This window comes from Ovis canadensis, chromosome 15 (assembly GCF_042477335.2).
Source record: "Ovis canadensis isolate MfBH-ARS-UI-01 breed Bighorn chromosome 15, ARS-UI_OviCan_v2, whole genome shotgun sequence".
NCBI classification, from domain to species: domain Eukaryota; kingdom Metazoa; phylum Chordata; class Mammalia; order Artiodactyla; family Bovidae; genus Ovis; species Ovis canadensis.
In genome coordinates, this window is record NC_091259.1 from 58,493,405 (window position 1) to 58,517,066 (window position 23,662).

At 49.2% G+C, this 23,662-nt stretch overlaps 2 protein-coding genes across 6 annotated transcripts; both read left to right on the plus strand.

Moving 5' to 3' along the window:
• Nucleotides 1-1,209: 1,209 nt before the first annotated feature.
• Nucleotides 1,210-5,137, plus strand: LOC138420584 (ecto-ADP-ribosyltransferase 5). Of its 4 annotated transcripts, none has more exons than XM_069553896.1 (6): nt 1,210-1,427; nt 1,724-1,931; nt 2,112-2,367; nt 3,342-4,065; nt 4,658-4,690; nt 4,776-5,137. In XM_069553896.1, the coding sequence occupies exons 3-6, from the start codon at nt 2,281-2,283 to the stop codon at nt 4,880-4,882; spliced, it is 951 nt and encodes a 316-aa protein (XP_069409997.1). In that variant the 5' UTR covers nt 1,210-1,427; nt 1,724-1,931; nt 2,112-2,280; the 3' UTR covers nt 4,883-5,137. The 4 variants fall into 4 exon arrangements, with proteins under 4 accessions (XP_069409997.1, XP_069409994.1, XP_069409993.1 ...); XM_069553893.1 differs by having other exon boundaries at nt 2,208-2,367; XM_069553892.1 differs by lacking the exon at nt 1,210-1,427 and having other exon boundaries at nt 1,670-1,931; nt 2,208-2,367.
• Nucleotides 5,138-19,564: 14,427 nt separating this feature from the next.
• Nucleotides 19,565-22,591, plus strand: LOC138420586 (ecto-ADP-ribosyltransferase 5-like). 2 transcript variants are annotated; one of them, XM_069553897.1, is made up of 4 exons: nt 19,565-19,854; nt 20,817-21,540; nt 22,106-22,138; nt 22,225-22,591. In XM_069553897.1, the coding sequence occupies exons 1-4, from the start codon at nt 19,774-19,776 to the stop codon at nt 22,329-22,331; spliced, it is 945 nt and encodes a 314-aa protein (XP_069409998.1). In that variant the 5' UTR covers nt 19,565-19,773; the 3' UTR covers nt 22,332-22,591. The 2 variants fall into 2 exon arrangements, with proteins under 2 accessions (XP_069409998.1, XP_069409999.1); XM_069553898.1 differs by lacking the exon at nt 22,106-22,138 and having other exon boundaries at nt 19,581-19,854.
• The last annotated feature ends 1,071 nt before the right edge of the window (nt 22,592-23,662 follow it).

Genomic DNA, 23,662 nt, shown 5'->3' on the forward strand with positions numbered 1-23,662 from the left:
TGGCAGAAAATGAAGAGGAACTAAAGAGCCTCTTGATGAGGGTGAAAGAGGAGAGTGAAAAGGTCACCTTTAAAACTCAATATTAAAAAAAACTAATATCATGGCATCCAGTCCCATCACTTCATGGCAAATAGAAGGGGAAAAGGTGGAAGCAGCAACAGATTTTCTCTTCTTGGGTCTAAAATCACCGCAGATGATGACTGCAGGCATGAAATTAGAAGACAAGTGATTCTTGGATGGAAAGCTATGACAAACCTAGTGTGTGTGTGTGTGTGTGTGTGTGTGTGTGTGTGAGTCTCTCGGTCATGTCCAACTGTTTGTGACTCCACAGACTGTAGCTCACCAGGCTCCTCTGTGCATGGAATTTTCCAGGTAAGAATACTGAGGTAGGTTGCCATTCCTTTCTCTGGGGGATCTACCCAACCCAAGTTCTTCCGCACTGGGGGCAGATTCTTTACTTTCTGAGCCACCAGGAAGGCCCATGAGAAACCTAGACAGTGTATTAAGAAGCAAAGACATCACTTTGCTGACAAAAGTCTGTATAGTTAAAGCTATGGTCTTTCCAGTAGTTATGTATGGGAGAGTTGGACCATAAAGAAGGCAGATGGCCAAAGAATTGATGCTTTTGAACTGTGGTGTTGGGGAAGACTCTTCAGAGTCCCTTGGACAGCAAGGAGATCAAACTAGTCAATCCAAAAGGAAATCAACCCTGAATACTCATTGGAAAGACTGATGCTGAAGCTCCAATACTTTGGCCACCTGATGTGAACAGCCAACTCATTGGAAAAGACCCTGATCCTGGGGAAGATTGAAGGCAGAAGGAAAAGAGGGCAACAGAGGATGAGATGATTGGATGGTATCACCGATTCAATGAACATGAACTTAGGCAAACCCTGGGAGATAGTGAGGGACTGGGAGGCCTGGCCTGCTGCAGTCCATGGGGTCGCAAAGAGTCGGACACGACTTAGTGACTCAAGAACAACAAGTGCATGAGCGGCGGCCTCTCAGCAGGCAGAACCCTCTTGGTTCCCTTGGCCTAGTGCCTTGGAGTCCCAACCATGGCCGAAAGGGCCCACCCAAGGGAGAGACCACATCCCACAATTCTCCTCCTCTAGCTCTGGTTTGCAGGAAGAAAAGTATCCTGGAGATAGACCTCGCAGTCCCTGGAAAGGGAAGTTACAGCTCTCAGCTCGGTTCCCCCCATCTGCTGTCTGTTGTTGGGGAAGAGAGGTATGGGTATCGGGTTACCACGTTGATGCTATAGTTAGCCTCGGCCTTTGTTGACCTTCGGGACTCCCGGACTCCCGGCTCACAGTACAGCACAGCGCTTGTGCAGACTTCAGCCCCTGCCACCCAGAAGCTTCAGTTCTCCTTCCCTCTCTCGACCTGTTATCAAGTCCAAGCTCACTCTGCTTGCCGCCTGACAGGTCAATAAATCTGAGAAATGAGGTGTTGAGGCAAGGAATATGACTTTATTTGGAAAGTCTGTTGATTGAGAAGATGGCAGACTAATGTCTCAATCTAACTACCTTATCGGGGTCTGTATGCCAGGTTCTTTTATAAAAGAGCAGGGTGGGGGAGGTGAAGAACAAGGTCAAATGGCAGAATAGAGAGGGGGAGGCAGTGAGGAAGTTAAGTGAAAAGGGCTGTTAGTCTTACAACACATCTTGCAGGAAACGCCCAGCCTGTAGAAAAAGTGTGTTAATCTCTCCTTTTTTTGCAGCCATTCACTGGTGGAAGGCTCAGCTTCTCTTCCTGTGAGCTGAACAGAGGTATTTTAGTTTACCAGTCAGGCAGAGGGGCAGGGTTCTCTGAGGCAGGACTCTATGTGTGATTATAAAACCTGAAGCAACAAAAAGCAAGTCAAAGAAACAGTTCCATCGTGGAATCAGAATTGGCTCTTCCTTCTAATAGGCCTCTGCTGCCTCCAGGTGGGTCCCTGACCCTGTCCCCTCCCCACTCCAGCAGAGCCATTATTGCCCTTCTACTTTATCATTCCTGGGCAGATGGCTCTGAGAACCCCAGGAATCAGGAGGCGGGGCATACAGGCTATGGTTGTGCTGGGGTGGAAGTGGGGGGTGATATAATCCAAGCTGAGTCCACTCATTTAGACGTGCCCTTGGACCAGTCCGTGCACTGCCGGGCCAAGTCCGGGACAAGGGATCCCTCCCACCAGAGAAAAAAGGCTCCAAGTCTCTGTCCCCCAGCCCACTGAAGCCAAGAAAGACCATTGCTGTTCCCACCTTCATCTGGATCTCACCCTCCAAGAATCCAGCAAGAATGATACAGGCAACTCTGCTGATAAGCCTCAGCTGCCTCAGCCTCTACACCCTCTGCAGTGGTGTCCGCCGTTATGACCCTGTGCAGGTAAGTGGGGAGAGCCTTCTGCTGCAGCAAAGGGAATACTTGGTGGGGTGGGACCCGGGGCCTGACTCCTCAAAGATCCCTCCCAGGGACGCTTCTCTAGCACGTCATCCTCTGAACCTGCTTCCTCTCAGGAACCTCCACACCCCCAGGGAGCCCCAAGTTCCCACTCCATCTCCCAGAACCCCACCTCCACCCACAGGTCCTCCTGTGACCCTCCCACCTTCATACCCTCCTCCCTCGGGCAGCCTCCAGCTTCCTCCTCTCACTTCCCATCTTCCACCCGGGGCCCAGCCTGCACACTCTCCTTAGGGTTACCTGTGTACGGCCCTCCGGCAGCACCTCCCAGACCAGGGCTTGACCTCCTCCCCACTCCCACCCCAGGGTGGAGGATGCAGGCTTCTAGAGCAGGAGAGGACTGAGTCTCCGAGCTGACAGGGCCCTGGTGTGGTGTCTGCATGCCTGTGTGGGAGAGGGAAGGAGTCTGAGGCTGGGCGTGGGGTCAGGTCGTTAGAGATTGAGTGCATATTCGCATGTCACTTGCACACAGTCTTAAAGCCAGAATAGTGCTTGGAAGTCACCCAGCGCCACATTCCACCCAGTGCAGGAACCTCTCTAATGATAGATGACCCCTTTTAGTTAGTTAGGATCTATATGCAGTCCTGACAATAACCCTGTGAGGTTGAAAGTATATTGAGTTTATAAGTGGAGGACTTGAAGCCCAGAAAAGTTAAGAGACTTGCCCAAGATCTTACAGGCAGTAGGTGGTGAATTCAGGATTTGAACCAATGTCTCTCTGACTTCATTGACTGTTATTGAAACTCCTGAGCTCTTGCCAAATATCAGACTCCAGATATTTGAGCATAGAAATGAGATTCTGGGTTTCTGAAAAATCTGTGTCCAGGACTTTAGTCCAGTACCCTGAACTTATACAATTTTCTGTGTGGCCACTTTCTTCCTTACCTCCGTATGCCCAGGGTGTTACCATCCAGTACTTGAGCCTGGCTCCAGACACATTCGATGATGCCTATGTGGGCTGCTTGGAGGAAATGGAGGAGAAAGCAGTGCTTCTGTTAGAGAAGGAGATGGCCAACCACACTCGGTTGCGGGAGTCCTGGAAGACAGCCCAGAAGGCCTGGGAGCAAAAACATCCAGGGCTCATTCTGCCTCCTGGCTTCAGAAGCCAGCACGGAATCGCCATCATGGTCTACACCAACTCATCCAACACTTTGTACCGGGAGCTGAACCAGGCTGTGCGGACTGGCGGTGGCTCCTGGGAGTCCTACATGAACCACTTCCCTTTCAAGGCCCTGCATTTCTACCTGACCCGGGCCCTGCAGCTGCTACGGGGTGGTGGGGGCTGCAGCAGGGAACCTGGGCAGATGGTGTTTCGTGGCGTGCGCAGGATTCACTTTGAACCCAAGAGTGTGGGGGACTCTATCCGCTTGGGCCAGTTTGCCTCCAGCTCACTGGATGAGACAGTGGCCCGTGGATTTGGTAATGCCACTTTCTTCTCTCTAAGGACTTGCTCTGGAGCCCCCATCCAGGCCCTGTCTGTCTTTCCTGAGGAGCGTGAGGTGCTGATCCCCCCATATGAAGTCTTCGTGGTGACGAATTTCTCTAAGGATGGAAACAGAAGCCTGGTGACTCTCTCCAGCAGTGATCAGATGTGCAGCCACTTTAACTGCGCCTATCTGGGTGGTGAGCCATGCATGAGGGAAGCAGGACTGCCAGGAGGTCCCCAGTTGATTTCAGTCCCCAGGGCCTTCAAGAGACCCACGTCATTCATGAGGACGTTGAGGGCCAGAAGCTAGTTGGAGATATTCTTTCTCTGTGACTCAGGTTCTGCCAGCTCAGTGGCAGTCAGATAAATGTTTTCTGCATGTGTGAATATTCTTAGATGATTTTCCAAATGTTCTCAAAATTTTCCTTCTGGTACACAGTCTAATAGACCAAAAGAACCTGGTGAAGGAGGGCAATAAGCAGAGGAAAGTGGCAGGAGTACAGCTTCAGATCTCAGGAGGCCATGGGCGTAGTGGGTTGATGGGACCCACATGTGCTATTCCCCAGAGCTGAGGCAGGACAGAGTGACTGAGCCAGGGTGGGGCAGGGATGGAAAGGCAAAAAGGGAAGATTTACTGGAAGAAGGAGGAGAAATGGAAGTCAGAAGTATATTTGGGAGAAGGGGAAGATGGATTGAATTGGGAATAGTTGTACCAGGGCCTGGTGGGAAGGGAAGTTTGGGGTGTGACGGTCTGTCTACCTAGAGGTCTCACTGTGGTGTCTTTTGCAGAGAAGAAGAGGCCGAGCTGTGAGTCTGTGCCAAGTGAGTCACCCTCGGGTCCCTCCCTTGGCTGTTTGACTCCCCCATGGCCCTGCTGACCATTCACTGCCTTTTCTTCTCTCTCCAGTTGGAGGGCAGGGAGACTCACTCTCCAAGAGGGCCTTCTCTCTGCTCTCCTGGAAGACCCTGCTCTTGGCCTCTTGGGGGTTCCAGCTCTTAGGAGCTGGGCTCTGAACATTCAGTGCCTGCCACTTAGGAGTCCTGGCAACATGTGACCTCCAGATGAAGAAGGGAGGCTTCAAAGAGCCTGGAGAAGCAAGAAGGTGGTTTCAGACCCAGACCTAGCAGCCATGTCTCCAACCAGGATATTGGGGAATTTGAGCCCATGGTAGGGTAGAGGAAGCTCTGTGGTGGGGACCCTGGGAACAAGCAAGGGTAGTGCTGTGATGGCCACTCCATTAAACAGAGCTGCAGTGTGATGACATCAAATTTCATGACTGCTTTGTTTCCTGAGACTGGACTCTCTGCCCGCTTTGGTTTTATGGGACTCAGGGACTAAAATGAATGACTTCTTGATCACTTTTAGACATGATCCAGGTGCAGACCCTTGTCACACACCATAGCCTGCAAACCCAGATGCTTTAATAGACAGAGATTCTTCACAACAGCCCGGAAGGCAGGAAGGGGGACAGACGTTTTCTTCAGCTGTTTGTCTGACAAGAAATGCAGAGCCAAGGAAGGAAGTCAGAGAGGTTGTTTTCAAACCAGGACCCCTGCACCCACCCCCCAGCCCTCATCTCAGTTCCATCAAAAGTCTGAAGGAGCTCAAAGTAGGATCCTAAGGCCAGGAGATCGGGTCCCCAGAGCAAGTCATTTCTGTGTGTCCTCTCCCACCACGCTTCATTTCGGCGTTGACAATCTCAAAACATCATGAGACAGAGATTAACACACACTCTGGATGAAAGTGAAGGAGGAGAGTGAAAAAGTTGGCTTCAAGCTCAACATTCAGAAAACTATGATCATGGCATCTAGTCCCATCACTTCATGGGAAATAGATGGGGAAACAGTGGAAAGAGTGTCAGACTTTTTTGGGGGGGCTCCAAAATCACCGCAGATGGTGATTGCAGCCATGAGATTAAAAGACGCTTACTCCTTGGAAGGAAAGTTATGACCAACCTAGATAGCATATTTAAAAGCAGAGACATTACTTTGCCAACAAAAGTCCATCTAGTCAAGGCCATGGTTTTTCCAGTAGTCATGTATGGATGTGAGAGTTGGACTATAAAGAAAGCTGAGCGCCGAAGAATTGATGCTTTTGAACTGTGGTGTTGGAGAAGACTCTTGAGAGTCCCTTGGACTGCAAGAAGATCCAACCAGTCCATCCTAAAGGAGATCAGTCCTGGAAGGACTGATGTTGAAGCTGAAACTCCAATACTTTGGCCACCTCATGCAAAGAGTTGACTCATGGAAAAGACCCTAATGCTGGGAGGGATTGGGGGCAGGAGGAGAAGGGGACGACCGAGGATGAGATGGCTGGATGGCATCACCAACTCGATGGACATGGGTTTGGGTAGACTCTGGGAGTTGATGATGGAAAGGGAGGCCTGGCGTGCTACCATTCATGGGGTCACAAAGAGTCGGACAGACTGAGCGACTAAACTGAACTGAACTGGAGACATTTGCACTCCAGAGCAGAGAATTTATTGAGGCAAGAAGAGCAGCAGTGGTGCCTATGAAGTGACCCCTGCCCTCAGCTGTCTAGGTTGCTCTAGTCAGCAACAGAACAAGGGACCCTCCTCCTGCATCAGGTCCCCTGGAAGACCCTGCTGGGCATTGAGGTCTGCCTCCTGGGACGGGTCCCCAGCCCCCTCTGATTCTTGTTCCTGGTACACTAACATGTGAGCTGGGGAGGAGGGTCCAGATTTCCCAGAAGCTGGAGCCTGAGCCCCTTCCCTCTAGTGTCCAGAAACCCAGTTTCTGAGGACCCCTGGGTCCCCACCAACCCTGGCACAACTCCAGAGTCTCATGGATGGGGGCTCCAGGTTCCGGAAGCTGTTGTGCACTTGAGTGATGGAGTGACTGAGGATGCTGGCTTGTTTGGTGGCCAGCGTGGCCCTGCCTCCCCCAGAACCTGCTGCACACCTGCTACCTCACTTTGCAGTCAAGACACCGTCTTGGTCAGCTCTGTCAATCTGTTGCCCAGGTCTGGGGGGTGGGAGTAGAGATGGAGGGGTTCTCTCCGAAGGTGAGTCTACTCTGGTCCATTTCCACCTTCAACACAATCCCAGGGGAGGGTATGCTCGGGGATCCTGAGGCAGAAGAACTGGAGGAAGTGAGGGACTGGCACTGGGTTGTGGGCCAGGTGAGCAGGCTGTGTCAGGGTGGATGAATCAGCAGGGTGGTGTGGTTCAGAGACACCAAGAAGGAATGTCTTATGGACCAGACAGGGGGTCATGAGTCATAGAGGTGGAAATTTCTAGTGGATCCAGAGGGTCCTCCTTCATGCCTGCAACCATTGAAAGTGAAGTCGCTCAGTCATGTCCAACTCTTTTCGATGCCACGGACTGTAGCCTGCCAGGCTCCTGCATCCATGGGATTTTCCAAGCAAGAATACTGGAGTGGGCTTCTATTTCCTTCTCCAGGGGATTTTCTCCACCCAGGGACTGAACCCGGATCTCCCACAATGCAGGCAGACTCTTTACCATCTGAGCCACTAGGGACCAGGACACTAAGATGATTTCACTTAGGGACCTCCAGGTTGTGAGTTTAGAGGGGCTGGATAGGGGTGAGTCCAGAGGGTAGTGCTTCCCCATGGAAGCTCCCTACACCCTGGTGGTGGGCCTGCTGAGGGCCTGAAGTGGCTCCAAGAAGGTGCCCCTGGCTTGGGTCAACAGTGGAACACACAGTTTCAATTTGGTGCTTTCATTTCATTTTATTTCCAAGAAATGAGTGTTTATTGTGTATGAATGAATCACAGAGCCCAAGTTCCCCTTTGCTTCCTCTTCCTCCATGTCCCTCTTCTCATTTTTACCCCTGCCTACTGCTCTCATGCTAATGGTACCATTTAAGACCTTTTTAGATGCACTACCAGTAATATAATATTAAATATATATGTACACAGTTGTCTGTACAGCCTATTTTTGTTTTTTGTTTTATCTTCTTTTACTTTCTTAAAGAAATTTTTATTAACTCATTTTTATTTTATTAAGTTTATTAACATTAATTTTATTAAAATTTATTAATAAATTGTATTAATTCATTCATTTATTTGGCTACACCAGGTCTTAGTTGTGACAGGCAGGATCTTTTTTGCGGAATGTTTTTTTTAATTAATTTATTCTTTATTGAAGGATAATTGCTTTACAGAATTTTATTGTTTTCTGTCTACCCTCAGCATGAATCAGTCATAGGTGTACATATATCCCCCCCTCTTTTGAACCTTCCTCCCATCTCCTTCCCCATCCCACCCCTCTAGGTTAATACCGAGCCCCTGTTTGAGTTTCCTGAGTCATATAGCAAATTCTCGTTGGCTATTTTACATACTGTAATGTAAGTTTCCATGTTACTCTTTCTATACATCTCACCCTCTGCTCCCCTCTCCCCAGGTCTATAAGTCTATTCTCTATGTCTGTTTCCCCACTGCTGCCCTGTAAATAAATTCTTCAGCACCATTTTTCTAGATTCCGTATATATGCATTAGAATACAATATTTGTCTTTCTTTTTCTGACTTATTTTGCTCTGTATAATAGGTTCTAGGTTCATCCACCTCTTCAGAACTGACTCAAATGTGTTCCTTTCTATGGCTGAGAAATATTCCATTGTGCATATGAACCACAACTTCTTTATCCATTCATCTGTCAGTGGACATCTAGGTTGATTCCATGTTCTAGCTATTATTAAGAGTGCTGCAATGAACACTGGGGTACATGTGTCTTTTTCAGTTTTGGTTTCCTCGGGGTATATGCCTAGGAGTGGGATTGCTGGGTTATATGGTGGCTTTTTCCTAGTTTTTTAAGGAATCTCCAACCGTCCTCCAAAGTGGCTGTATCAATTTACATTCCCAATAACAGTGCAAGAGCATCCCCTTTTCTCCACACCCTCGCCAGCATTTATTGTTTGTAGACTTTTTGATGTTTGCCATTCTGACCAATGTGCAGTGATAGCTCATTGTGCTTTTGATTTGCATTTCCCTAATAAAGAGCGATGCTGAGCATCTTTTCATGTGTTTGTTAGCCATCTGTATATCTTCTTTGGAGAAATGTCTGTTTAGGTCTTTTCCCACTTTTTGACTGGGTTGTTTGTTTTTCTGGTATTGAGTTGTATGAGCTGCTTGTATATTTTGGAAATTAATCCTCTGTCAGTTGTTTCATTTGCTATTATTTTCTCCCACTCTGAGAGTTGTCTTTTCACCTTGCTTAGTTTCCTTTGCGGTGCAAAAGCTTTTAAGTTGAATCAGGTCCCATTTGTTTACTTTTGTTTTTATTTCTGTTACTCTGGGAGGTGGGTCATTGAGGATCTTGCTTTGATTTATGTCTTCGAGTGTTCTGCCTATGTTTTCCTCTAAGAGTTTTATACTTTCTGGTCTTACATTTAGGTCTTTAATCCATTTTGAGTTTGTATTTGTGTATGGTGTTAGGAAGTGTTCTAATTTCATTCTTTCACATGTAGTTGTTCAGTTTCCCCAGCACCATTTATTGAAGAGTCTGGGGGGTGTTTTTTTTTCAATCGACTTTTTTTTTAAGCATTGTAATTTATTTCTTTTTAATTGAAGAATAATTGCTTTACAATATTGTGTGGGTTTGGGTATTTTACTGCCACTCTTCGAAAGGAAAGGAAACATGCTTACACATACATGTTCTATAGAATTTTCCCAGGAAAGTGTTGACTATAGTCTTCTATGTCCTACATTCACATCTACCTTGTTCACGATAATGGTAACATGGAATTTCATAGTAGAGTTAATCCATAATTTATTTAACCCTTTCCTTATTGGTGGAGACAGAATTTATTTCCTAGGTTTTGATGTTACACATTTGATCACAGTGATTTATCCATGTGTATAAATCCTTTTCTACTTGTCTGCATAATTTTATAGGAAAGATATAAAAACTATGGTATTTCAAGGAACTGAATACAGTTCATATATATGTGTATTTTGGACTATGCTTTACTTTTGACTCTGCTCGGTCTTCATCGCTGTGTGGGCTTCTCTCTAGCTGCTGAGAGAAGGAGCTACTCTGTCCCGGTGCTCGGGCTTCCCACTCTGTTCCAGTGCTTGGGCTTCCCACTGCGGCGGCGTCTCCTGTTGCAGGGCACCAGCTCCAGGGCACACAGCTGCAGTGCTTGCAGTTCCTGAGTTCTAGAACATAGGATCAATAGTTCTGGCAATCAGGCTTGGCTGCTCCGTGGGATCTTCCTGGATCAGGGGTTGAACCTGTGTCTCCTGATTCAGCAGGCAGATTCTTTACCACTGAGCCAGCAGGGAAGCCCCGAATAGTGTTCCTTTAGGCAGCCACTGCCAAGTTGCCATCCAAAACATCCCTCTTCACCCTCCCACCAAGAATGGATAAAAGTGCCCATTTCTCCATGTCTTTGCCAACACTTACAATATTAATCTCTTTTAATTTCCATTTAAGCGGTGGGCACAAACACTACCTAGTTGTTAATTTACATCTCTGCTCCCTAACAGGATCAATCATAGCTTTATTATTATTTTTTTGGCGGCACCACGCATCATGGGATCTTAGTTCCCCGAACTGGATCAAACCCAGGTCCTTGGCCATGAAAGGCCAGAGTCCTAACCTCTCAACTACCACTCATGTCATAACTTTAATTTTAATATTATAAAGTTTTAACTTAATTTTCAGAAAGGTAATATGTTTACATTGTTCAAAATGTATAGTCCACAAGGCGTGCAGTGAAATGCCCTTCTCTCTCTGATTCCTCAACCCCACCTCCTCTCCCCAGAGGTAGCAGTGTTCCCATTTCATGTCATCCTTGCAGAGGTATTCTAGACACACACCAGCAGATTCTCAGGTATTTCTGTTTTTCTTCGTTTATAAAAACCATAATGCAATCAGTGGTTTTTCATCTTTGAAATCTGATGAAAGCTGAAACTTCTCCTCCAAAAATGGATCTATGTGCCTTCGCATCAATTTTACACAAATTTCAGGGTGGTTGTGCACCCGGCCCCAGTCTCACTCAGTTTCAGCACCCCTCCCCCTTAATCTCCGCTGGCTCTTGGTGGGGGTTTAATTTTGAAAGTTCCATGATCCTAGGACACTAGGATGTTCTGTGGCTATTTTATGAGTCTCCCAATCGAAGATCCTGTCACTGCCAATTCACAGTTTAAACTGAGGTGCGAGCATCTCTGGGCAATGGAGTTAACAGCAGCTTCTGACAAATTCAACATGTCCCAAACTGAACTCTTTATCTTCCCTCCCTTAAAACCTAGTTACTCTTCAATCAACAGAAAACTCTTGAGCATCTTGTGTCAGGTGCAGAGGATAAAATTATGAACAGAAATAACTACAAAACCCATATCCTTCTTTTTAAACTCTTTTAAGGTGGAGATGGAGCTGGAGTGAGGAATTTCACGTAACATGTGATGCATGTTACAAGAAGCCAAAGAGCCTGATGGAAACACATTTGCATCAGGAGTTGGTTTAAGTGAAGAGCTGTCCAGAGGAGATATGAAGTAGGTAGAATTGAAAAATGGCATCGCAGTGGCATGTAAAGCATGAGGTTCTGCTCCCTAATTCTGGGATAGAATGTTCGTGGGCAGAGTATGTAGTAGGCTAAAAACTACGTGAACTCTTGCGGTCTCTTGAAATCTACCAAAGACGCCTGAGCATCTGTGATAGATCCTCTTTCTGTGGAGAATGCAGTCCATGGATTCCGTGGGATTTTCTTCAATCGGCAACTCTTGACCCCAAACGGGTGCTCAATGCCCTGGCCACTGTGATTGACTCAAAGATGGACACATAACTCAAGCAAGAAAGTCAGAATCTTTCCTGTGATTTCATAGAGGGGTGTGGTATTAAAGAGACTGCCAGTGACACTCAATTCACAGTGTTGCCTCAGCTCATCTTCAGGTTGAAACGCAGGAGCAATGAATAATCCTCAAGCATCTGGCAGCTCCCCACCCCTAGTGCTCCATATTTTCCTGTGTCCAAGCCGTTCTCCGTCATCCTGGGAACTTGCTCAGGGCAGCCCCAAAGTGCAGGAGATTTAACGTTCCCTGGTACAACTCTCCCAAATGAGGGTGGAACATCAGATTCCCTAGTCCACAGAGGGTTTCCAGAGAGACATCGTTGACCACAGTAGTCACACCCTTTTAGCAGGGGTACTTGTCTCTCTTCTCTGTCTCACTTTCCCACTCTTTCACTTGTAATTCCTGAGATCACCTTACAAATAAGTTTAGTTCACCCAAGTGCTTGCCTCTGGGTCTGCTTTAGGGTGAACCCAAATCAAAAGAGAAGGTCTCCTTTTGGGGTCAGAGACCATCACAACATGGCCTAGAACTGTTCCTCCAGTCTGGACCCCAGAGGAGCACATCTGGGTCCAGCCCACAACAAAGAGGCAGCCTGCTGAGGAAGACTGGCAGCCTGAGGCAGAGCTGCCCATCCAAGCTCACTTTAGCCCATCTACAGTCAACCTGAAGACCCAGGCTGCTGCTCTTGCTGCTAAGTCGCTTCAGTCGTGTCTGACTCTATGTGACCCCACAGACGGCAGCCCACCAGGCTCCCCTGTCCCTGGGGTTCTCCAGGTAAGAACACTGGAGTGGATTGCCATTTCCTTCTCCAATGCATGAAAGTGGAAAGTGAAAGTGAAGTCACTCAGTCGTGTCTGACTCCCAGAGACCCCATGGACTGCAGCCCACCAGGTTCCTCCGTCCATGGGATCCTCCAGGCAAGAGTACTGGAGTGGATTGCCATTGCCTTCTCCGTGAAGACCCAGGAGCATGAGAATAAAAGCTTGCATCCCCCTGAGATTTTGTGGCCCACAGCAAAATGGTCATGTAGTAAAAACATTGCCTTGTTTCTGCCTGCATCTCTGCCCTGCAGAGGCACAGCAATAAGAGATTTCAGGACAGGGAACAGTGAAGTCAGACTGAGGACACTGAATCATGTGGTCAGACTAAGGCATGGGCACTGAGAGTGCACCCACTGTTACTAGGTAGAACTGACTGGATGTTATGTCTGTACAGTTTAGGCAATGAGATGGCGGAAATGAAGGCAAGCTCTCTCGGAAACACTCAAGGGAAACAAGGTTCCCATGCTCTAAGTTGAAAATACAAAGGAAAGCAGAGTGGAATTGTAAGCTCATCCCAACACTTAGTAGGTGTTCAATTAAAAAAAAATTGAGTAAAGGATCAGGTTTGTGGGGCCGGGGGGAAGTTTGGCACATGTGGACTCTCCAGGGGCAGATGTCTGAGAGGGAGCAGAACAAACGACAAGAGACATTTGAGAGTCACAAGTATACTGAATTCAGGGAGAGAAGAGGTCCCAGGGAAAGAGACAGGGAGGGCTGAAGAGCAAAGACACCGAGGCACAGGTGAAGTAAAGCACTTCCTTGGGTTTTTAGAGACTTCACTTCTAGCCTTTGGGTACCAAGAAATACCCTGGGATCCTTGTGATGAATATCTCTTTAGACTTCATCCAGCTTGGGGTGGTTCCTCTGAACTCGGCACCGGGAGAGTCTCATGTAATCTACTACCTGTTATTCATCCAGGCACCCTAGATGGTTACTTGGGATTTCATTCATTCAGTCATTTATCAAACAGTAAATTAGTTGCCAACTAATGTGTGCACAGTATGGGTCCATCTCAATGGTCCTTCCATTTCCCCATTGCCAACTCCCCCACCAAGGCTCCAGTCAGGCCCTGGCTCCTCCCCGGTCTCCCTGCCTCCACTGTCGCCCCTGCAACTCCACGCTCCCCTGAAGCAGGGAGCACAATGAGTCTGGAGCAGAGCTGGTCATGTTCCTCACTTGCTTCAGAACCCTCTGTGCCAAACCTGCTTTGAGAAATATCTCAAAATACAGACACGAAAACTATGAGGGAAGGGATGAGAACACTATGAGAAAGAAAAAAAGAAGGCAATAGAACAAAGCAAAACTTCCCTCCTACCCTCAGGACAGAGTCCAACCTCCTTGTGCTGGCATTTGAAGCCCTCTGCGACCTGGCCCTCCCCATCCTCTTCAGCCTCGTGCCCCGCCACACCTGCTTCACATAGGTGGCACAGCACAAAATCCCAGATGAGGCACTGCTGCTTCCCTCCACGTGCTGGGGCTGCCCTTCTCCTGCTACCCACTCTTCAAGGACTAGCTCAGGGGCCACCTCCTCCAGGAAGCCCTCCGACTCCTCTGGCCTCCTGAATCACCCTGCGCTTTCCTCTGTCACTGTGCTAATCATACTGTGCTGCCTTCCGAGTCTGCCTCCCCTCCTGGCCTGTGAGTTCCTTGAGGGCAGGACCAGGTATGACCCACTCTGTGTCCCCAGGGCTCAGCCCAAGGCCAGGCACACATGAGGCCTCCTGGCATGTTTGCTGAAAGTCTGAGAGGCTTTCTGGGTGTCACTAACAATGGAGACCCCTGCAGAGCAGGTGGATTGATGGCTTAGTGACCAGTTTGGGGGCAATGGTGTGGGGGCCAGAGTGGCAGGGAGGGCCTGGGAGGTCAGGAAGTGGAGGCACTGGCAACCCCTTTTCCTCTCCCAGCTGCTGCCCTTCTGTCCTTCCTTCATCCTTCTCAGGGCGCCTTTCTTGTTGGTTTCCCCTCATCTAGGCCAGTGATGAGCATTCCTTTTTGGGGGTGTAGCTCCAAATTAATCCCTGCTGCTGCTCCTGCTGCTAAGTCGCTTCAGTCATGTCCGACTCTGTGGGACCCCATAGACAGCAGCCCACCAGGCTCCCCCATCCCTGGGATTCTCCAGGCAAGAACACTGGAGTGGGTTGCCATTTCCTTCTCCAATGCATGGAAGTGAAAAGTGAAAGTGAAGTCGCTCAGTCATGCCCGACTCCTAGCGACCCCATGGACTGCAGCCTACCATGCTCCTCCATCCATGGGATTTTCCAGGCAAGAGTACTGGAGTGGGGTGCTATTGCCTTCTCCAAATTAATCCCTAGAAAGTCCCAAATTTCCCAATGGCCTCAAACCTCCCTAAGTATCCCAAAGTTCTCCATCAAATATGCAATAGTCTGAATGTGTCTCCCCGAAACTCATATGCTCAAACTCTAATGCCTGCCTGATGTGATGGTATTAGAAAGTGGGGACTTTGGGAGATCACTGGTTCATTAGTTCATAAGCCCTCATGACTGGGATTTTTGTTCTTATAAAAGAAATCCCACAGAGCTCCCTAGCACCTTCCACCCCATGAGGAACCAGTGGGGAGGTGCTGGTTATGAACCAGAAAAAAGAGCCCTCATATGACCATATGGGACCCAGATCTCAAACTTTCAGCTTCCAAAACTGTTAAAAATAAATGTTTGTTGTTGATAAGTTACACACACTGTGGTATTTCTGTTGTAGCCGCCTGAACAGACAAAGATAAAAAGTTTCCTGATACTTTTCCTAATGATTGCTATGACTCTGCCATTAATACCCCAAATTACCCATTTCAGAAACAGTTTTCTGTGCCCAGTGCCCAAGAGGAGGGTGGTGTGCTCCTTACCTAGACTTTCTCTGCAGTGGGGAAGCTGGTGTTGGTCTGCAGCAACAGCCACCAGGGGAGGGGGAGGGTTGCTTTCTCTTTTAGACCATCAAATCCCACACCCTTTGTACCTTTCCCACACAGCTGCTCAGAAATATGACACTCTCCCATCTATTTCTGGATATCTCCTCTAGGCTCAGGAGTACTAGCCTCAGCCAAGAGTGCTCTGGGCCAGAGCTCTTCCCATGAAAAAGGGAATCCCTGAAGCCAGAGAGAAATCAAAGATTCAAGCTGGAACAAGTGCCTCCCCACTGGGTTTGGTCTTGCATTCAGTATCCCTGGCATCAGGGAGTATCTCTTTATTGATTATTTCAGGTGAGCATGGAGAGATACCCAGAGTAGAGAGTCTGGGTCCCAATTCCAGCTTTGACTGGCCGTGTGATCTCGGAGGACTACCTACTTCGCTCCAGACTGTTGTTCAATGACTAGATTTGACTCTATCTCTTGGGGTCTTTCTTTGGGTTCCAGGTCTCGGGATGAGAGAAGCAATTCCCCAAAGCCAGAGGATGGAGAAAGGACAAAATCCTGACACCAGCAGCTCTGGTCCCGTGTTATGTGCCTGCAGGCCTAGCTGTCCAGACAGTATAGAACAGTTTCTGTTCCAGCAGCTGTCAGTGCTCAGGACCCTCTAGGGGGAGATGCATCGAGATATGTAGGTGAGTTGCTGTTTTTTCACAATAATGGAGAACAGCAGAGTGACTTCTGATTTCTAATCCTGGAGAGCTTAGGGGGTGCCAGTCTCATTGGAAGGGGACAAAGGAACTTGTCTTGATCTTCTGTGTTTGCCAGACAAGCAGTCTGGTTTTTTGGACTTCCTGTCTTCTTTCTCGTTTATGCTCTGTGGTTTGAGGGATCTCAGCTCCTGGACCAGGGATTGAACCTGGGCCACTGCAGTGAATGTCTGAAATCCTAACCACCAGGCCACCAGGGAACTCTCTGGGATGTACCTCTTTTCACCTCCCTCCCCACCTTCTGCCAAGCCTGGACATGGTTTGCCTTTATTTTTGGTAGAGGAATCAGGATTCTAGGTGAAGGAAATTCTTTGTCTGGCAAACCCAAGAGGATAGGGGGATGAAGATGGGGCTGAATTAATGAATGAGACCAGGACAAGGCCCTGGGGTGAATGTAACCTTCTACGCCCATCTCAGACACAGCAGATAGCAGGAACATCTCTTAAATCCTGGTTTCTTGACCCACAACTACTTGGCAACTTTGGGAGAAGAAACCTGCCACCTCCAGAGGCTCACATTGCCAGAAGCTGCTGACTGATTCCTCACTGGCCCCTTCTTCCATTACCTCCCAGGGGGCATCCAAAACTCAGAGCCAGAGTATTTATAGGCACGCCCAGTGAGGTGAGGGGAAAGGCTAGTGTTTATAAACATGAGGTCACCTGAGCTCAGTCAGTAAAGAATCTGCCTGCAATGTCGGAGACCTGGGTTCGATTCCTGGGTTGGGGAGATCCCCTGGAGAAGGAAAATGGGAACCCACTCCAGTATTCTTGCCTGGAGAATTCCATGGACAGAGGAGCCTGGCTGACTACAGTTCCCGGGGCTGCAAGAGTTGGACACGATTTAGTGCTATCTTCCTTCCTTTTTCACCCGAGTCTGAGATGTCAGGGGACAGAGGGGCTGCGGAGATGCACGACTGGCCCTGAGGATGTGAGAGAGCTCTGTAATGGCGTAAGGCTTACTGAGGGAGGCTTTACTGAAGGGTCCCGCTGTGGTAACTCAGCTGGTAGAGAATCCATCTGCAATGCAGGAGATATCAGTTTGCTTCCTGGGTAGGAAAGATCCCCTGGAGAAAGGATAGGCTACTGACTCCAGTATTCTTGGGTTTCCCTGGTGGCTCAGACAGTAAAGTAACTGCTCTCAATGCAGAAGACCTGGTTTCGACCCCTGGGTTGGAAAAATCCCCTGGAGGAGGGCATGGCAACCCACTCCAGTATTCTTGCCTGGAGAATCCCCATGGACAGAGGAGCCTGGCGGGCTACAGTCCAAGGGTTGGAAAGGGTCGGACACGACTGAGAGACTAAGCATAGCACAGCACTGAAGAGAAGGGGTTTAAAGAGAATGGAGGGGAATGGGGGCTGCTCAGCTGCTGGAGTACACATCACCCAACAGTTGGCCATATGCAAATAGTGTGCACATCAGCGAGTGCACAAGTGGTGACCTTCTCAGCGGGCGGAACCCTCTTGGTCCCCTAGGTCTACTGGTGTGGTGAGGGCCCACCCGGGGAAGAGACCACATCTCACAGTTACCCTCCTCTAGCCCTGGTTTTGCTAGGAGACAAAGAAAGTCCTGGAGAAAGATAAGGCAGTCCTTGGGAAGGGGAGTTACAGCTCTCAGCCCCGATCCCCTGGTGTCATTGTGGGGAAGGAAGGTGTCCTACCACCATTGCCCTGGCTATAGTTAGCCGCAGACTTTGTTGATCCATCAGACTCTGGGGACAGGGGACAGCACAGCGCCTGCACAGACTCAGTTCCTACAGCCCGGAAACTTCAGTGCTCCTTGCTGCTCTCGGCCTGTTACCAAGTCCAAGCTTGCTCTGCTCGAGGCCCAACAGGTCGACAAATCCAAGAACAAAGTGATGAGGAAAGGAATACAACTTTGTTTGGAAAACTGGTGGACCAAAAAGATTTTAGATTAGAGTCTCAAACTAAGTATCTTATTGAAGTCTATATGCCAGGTTCTTTTATAGAGCAGAGGTAGTAAGTGAAGAATCAAGTAAAAAGATAGAATAGAGACAGAGAGGCAGTGAGGAAGTAAAGTAAGTTCAGTTCAGTCGTTCAGGGGTGTCCGACTCTTTGTGACCCCATGAACCGCAGCACGCCAGGCCTCCCTGTCCATCACCAGCTCCTGGAGTTCACCCAAGCCCATGTCCATCGAGTTGGTGATGCCATCCAATCATCTCATCCTCTGTCATCCCCTTCTCCTCCTGCCCTCAATCTTTCCCAGCATCATGGTCTTTTCAAATGAGTCAGAGCTTCCCATCAGGTGGCCAAAGTATTGCAGTTTTAGCTTCAACATCAGTCCTTCTAATGAACACCCAGACTGATCTCCTTTAGGATGGACTGGTTGGATCGCCTTGCACTCCAAGGGACTCTCAAGAGTCTTCTCCAACACCACAGTTCAAAAGCATCAATTCTTCAGGGCTCAGCTTTCTTCACAGTCCAGCCCTCACATCCATACATGACTACTGGAGAAACCATAGCCTTGACTAGACGGACCTTTGTTGGCAAAAGTCTCTGCTTTTTAATATGCTATCTAGGTTGGTCATAACTTTCCTTCCATGGAGCAAGCGTCTTTTAATTTCATGGCTGCAGTAACCATCTGCAGTGATTTTGAAGCCCAAAAACATAAAGCCAGCCAATGTTCCCATTTTTCCCCCTCTTTGCCATGAAGTGATGGGACTGGATGCCATGATCTTAGTTTTCTGAATGTTGAGCTTTAACCCAACTTTTTCACTCTCCTCTTTCACTTTCATCAAGAGGCTTTTTAGTTCCTCTCCACTTTCTGCCATAAGGGTGGTGTCATCTGCATATCTGAGGTTATTGATATTTCTCCCAGCAATCTTGATTCCAGCTTGTGCTTCCTCCAGCCCAGTGTTTTTCATGAGGTACTCTGTATATAAGTTAAATAAGCAGAGTGACAATATACAGCCTTGACGTACTCCTTCTCCTATTTGGAACCAGTCTGTTGTTCCATGTCCCATTCTAACTGTTGCTTTCTGACCTGCATACAGGTTTCTCAAGAGGCAGGTCAGGTGATCTGGTATTAAAATGGCTGTTAACCTTGCAAAACATGAGAATGCCCAGCCTGTGGAAGGGATGTGTTAATCTCTTCTTTTTTTGAAGCCATTCACTGGTGGGAGGGTCAGTTTATCTTTCAGGGAGCTGAACAGAGGTACTTTAATAGTCAGACAGAGAGGCAGTGTTCTCTGAGGCAGAACCTTATGTATGATTACAATAACTAAAGCAATGGAAAGCAAGTGAAAGAAACAGTTCCATTGTGGAGTTAGAATTGGCTCTTCCTTCTAACAGGTCATCTCTAGGTGCGTCCTCGACCCCTGATCCCTCCCTACTCCAAGTGGAGCCAAATTACCCATCCACTTTATCATTACTGGACAGATGGCTCCAAGCACCCCAGATATCTCCAAGGAATCAAGAGGCGGGGAGCAGAAACTGGGGTTGTGCTGGGGAAGAGGTGGGAGATACTATAATTCAAGCTGCACCCACACACTTAGCCCCGCCTTAGCCCTGCCTATGCCCTGTCTGGCCAAGTCCTGGACCAGGAAGCCCTCATAACAGAGAAGAAAGGCTCCAAGTCTCTGTTCCCTTTTCAGCAAAGCTGAGACACCACCATCACTGGTCCCACCTTCAGCTGGATCTCACTCTCCAAGAATCCCTCAAGAACAATGCTGGCAGCTCTGTTGATCGTCCTTGGCCGCCTCAGCCTCTACATCCTCACCAGTGTCGGCCTTTACTTCCCCGGTCAGGTAACAGGGGAGAAACATCTGTTGCACAAAGGAAACAGCTGGGGTGGACCCAGGGCCTGACTCCTCAAAGCTCCCTCCCAGGGATGCTTCTCTAGGATGCCATCCTCCGAACCCTCTTCCTCTCAGGATCACTGCAGGGAGCCCCAAGTTCCCACTCCATCTCCCAGAACCCCACCTCCACCCACAGGTCCTCCTGTGACCCTCCTGCCTTCATACCCTCCTCCCTCGGGACAGCCTCCAACTTCCCCCTCTCACTTCCCATCTCCCACCCGGGGCCCAGCCTGCACACTCTCCTTAGGGTTACCTGTGTACCACCCTCCTACAGCCCCTCCCAGACCAGGGCTTGACCTCCTCCCCACTCCCAACCCAGGTTGGAGGATGCAGGCTTCTAGAGCAGGAGAGGACTGAGTCTCAGCGCTGACAGGGCCCTGGTGTGGTGTCTACACGCCTGTGTGGGAGAGGGAAGGAGTCTGAGGCTGGGCATGGGGTCAGGTCATTGGAGACTGAGTGCATATTTGTATGTCATCTGCACAGTGAGTCTCAGAGCCAGAAAGGTGCTTGGAGGTCATCCAGCCCCACGTCCCATCACATGCAGGAACCTCTCTAATGATAGATGACTCCTCTTAGTTAGTACACAGTGAGGATCTATAAGCAGTCCTGACAATAACCCTATGAGGTTGGAGGTATCCTCAGTGTATAGGGGGAGAACCTGAGCCCAGAAAAGTTGAGACTTGCCCAAGATCTCACAGGAAGCAGGTGGTGAATTCAGGATTCATCCCATATCTGTCTAACTCTAGTACCTGTCACTTAATTTTTTAAGCTTTTGCCAAAGTTCACACTCTAGATATTTGAGCATAAAAATGAGATTCTGTGTTTCTGAACTGATCTGCCCACAGGACCTCTGTCCAGTATCCTGAATTTGCATGCTTTCCTCTCTTGGTCCTTTCTTCCTTTCTTCATAGGCCCAGGGTACCTCTCAGTACATGGACCTGGCTCCAGACACCTTTGACGATGCCTATGTGGGCTGCTCAGAGAAGATGGAGGCGGTGGCAGTCCGTCTGCTAAAGGAGGAGATGGCCCGCCATACCAGGCTGCGGGTTGCCTGGGAGAATGCTGGGAAGTACTGGGAGCAAAAAAGTTCAGAGCTCAGCTTGCCTCCAGGCTTCAAAAGAGAGCATGGAATTGCCATTGTGCTCTACACAAACTCATCCAACGCTTTGTACCAGGAGCTGAACGAGGCTGTGCGGACAGGCGGTCGCTCCAGGGAGTCCTACATGAAATACTTTTCCTTCAAGGCCCTGCATTTCTACCTGACCCGGGCCCTGCAGCTGCTGAGGGGCAGTGGGGGCTGCAGCAGGAAACCAGGGCTGGTGGTGTTCCGCGGTGTGAGGGCTGATCTTGAACCCAGGAGGCTGTGGGACCCTGTCCGCTTAGGCCAGTTTGCCTCCAGTTCCCTGGATGACGCTGTGGCCCATAAGTTTGATACTACCACCTTTTTTATTATGAGGACTTGCTTTGGGGCCCTGATCCAAGACTTTTCTGTCTTTCCTAAGGAGCATCAGGTGCTGATTCCCCCTCAAGAAATCTTTTTGGTCGTTCAATTCAATCAGAATAAAGACCAGAACAGGGTGACTCTCTCCAGCAGTGATCACATCTGCAGCCACTTTAACTGCGCCTATCTGGGTGGTGAGTCATGCACAAGGGGAGCACGACTGCCAGAGGCCCCTGGTTGTTTCAGTCCCCAGGGCCTTCAAGGGACCCATGTGATTAATGAGGACATTGAGGGTCAGAGGGTAGCTGGAGTTATTTTTCTCTGTGACTCAGGTTCTGCCATCTCAGAGAAGGCACTATAGGTGTTTTCTGAATGTGTGAATATTCCCGGATGATTCTCTAAATATCCATGAAAGTTTCCTTCTGTTATAAGTCTATCTAATAGACCAAAAGAACCTGGTTAAGGAGGGCAATAAGACGAGGCCTCAACTCTCAGGAGGCTCTGGGTGTAGTGGGGCTGACGGGCCACATGTGCACTATCCCCTGGGTGGCAGGACAGAGCCCCTGGGGCTGGGTTGGGAGCTGGGATGGATGGGGATGATTCCCTGGAAGAAGGAGGAGGAAGGGATGTCAGAAGTGTATTTGGGAGAAGGAAAGCTAGATTGAGATGGGGAGGGGCCTGGCCATGGCCTGGAGGGAAGGGAAGTTTGGGGCGTGAGGGTCTGTCTACCTGGAGGCCTCACTTTGCTGTCTGTTGCAGAGAAGAAGAGGCCGAGCTGTGAGAGTTTGCTAAGTGAGTCACCCATCTGCCCTTCCCTAGGCTGCTTTGACTCCCCCATGGCCCTGCTGACCATTCACTGCCTTTTCTTCTCTCTCCAGTTGGAGGGCAGGGAGACTCACTCTCCAAGAGGGCCTTCTCTCTGCTCTCCTGGAAGACCCTGCTCTTGGCCTCTTGGGGGTTCCAGCTCTTAGGAGTTGGGCTCTGAAAATTCAGTGCCTGCTACTTAGGAGTCCTGGCAACATGTGACCTCCAGATGAAGAAGGGAGGCTTCAAAGAGCCTGGAGAAGCAAGAAGGTGGTTTCAGACCCAGACCTAGCAGCCATGTCTCCAACCAGGATATTGGGGGATTTGAGCCCATGGTAGGGTGGAGGGAGCCCCGCTCTGTGGTGGGGACCCCGGGAACAAGCAAGGGTAGTGCTGTGATGGCCAATCCATTAAACAGAGCTGCAGTGTGATGACATCAAATTTCATGACTGCTTTGTTTCGTGAGACTAGACCCTAGGCTCTACTCTGTTCTTATGGGACTCAGGGACTGAGGGACTAACATGAATGACTTCTTGATCACTTTTAGACATGGCCCAAGTGCAGACTCCTGTCACACACCATAACCTGCAACCCCAGATGCTTTAATAGACAGAGAGTTTCCTCACAACAGCCTGGAAGGCAGGAAGGGGGACAGATGGCTTCTTTGGCTGTTTGTCAAGTAAGGAATGCAGAGTCAAGGAAGTAGGCAGCTTGTGAAGGTCAGAGAGGTTGTGTTGAAACCAGGACCCCTGCCCCCCAGTTTCAGTTCCATCAAAAGTCTGAAGGAGCTCAAAGTAGGATCCTAAGCCCAAGATATCAGGTCCCCAGAGCAAGCCGTTTCTCTGTGTCCTGCTCCCACCAGGGTTCCTTTCGGCCTTGGCAATCTCAAAACATTATGAGGCAGAGATTCTCACACCCTCTGGAGACATCTGAGCTGCAGAGCAGAGGCTTTATTGAAGCAAGGAAAGCAGCAGGGGCTCAACGAAGTGACCCCCGCCCTCAGCTATCTAGGCTGCTCTAGTCAGCAACAGGAGAAGGGACCCTCCCCCTGCATCGGGTCCCCTCCTGGGTTCCCCTGGGGCAGGTCCCCAGCCCCCTCTGATTCTTGCTTCCTGTGCCCTCCCCCCACCAGGGCCCGCTGCACCTCACTTTGCAGTCAAGACACCATCTTGTTCAACTCTGTTAGTCTGTTGCCCATGTCTAGAGGGTGGGAGTAGTGAGGGGGAGGTCTCTCCGAAGGTGAGTCTGCTCTGGTCCATTTCCACCTTCAACACAACCCCAGGGGAGGGTATGCCCGGGGATCCTGAGGCAGGAGAACTGGAGGAAGTGAGGGACTGGCACTGGGTTGTGGGCCTGGTGAGCAGGCTGTGTCAGGGTGGATGAATCAGCAGGGTGATGTGGTTCAGAGATACCAAGAAAGAATGTCTTATGGACCAGACAGGGGGTCATGAGTCATAGTGGTGGAAATTTCTAACGGATCCAGAAGGTCCTCCACTCTCCCTGCATGCCTGC

Excerpts from the sequence above, each read along its gene's own strand:
- LOC138420584 (XM_069553896.1), top strand. The coding sequence starts at position 2,281 with ATGATACAGGCAACTCTGCTGATAAGCCTCAGCTGCCTCAGCCTCTAC. Across the intron at positions 2,368-3,341 it reads GCCGTTATGACCCTGTGCAG|GGTGTTACCATCCAGTACTT; the intron begins GTAAGTGGGGAG and ends CCGTATGCCCAG. Across the intron at positions 4,691-4,775 it reads GAGCTGTGAGTCTGTGCCAA|TTGGAGGGCAGGGAGACTCA; the intron begins GTGAGTCACCCT and ends TTCTCTCTCCAG.
- LOC138420586 (XM_069553897.1), top strand. The coding sequence starts at position 19,774 with ATGCTGGCAGCTCTGTTGATCGTCCTTGGCCGCCTCAGCCTCTACATC. Across the intron at positions 21,541-22,105 it reads TAACTGCGCCTATCTGGGTG|AGAAGAAGAGGCCGAGCTGT; the intron begins GTGAGTCATGCA and ends TGTCTGTTGCAG. Across the intron at positions 22,139-22,224 it reads GAGCTGTGAGAGTTTGCTAA|TTGGAGGGCAGGGAGACTCA; the intron begins GTGAGTCACCCA and ends TTCTCTCTCCAG.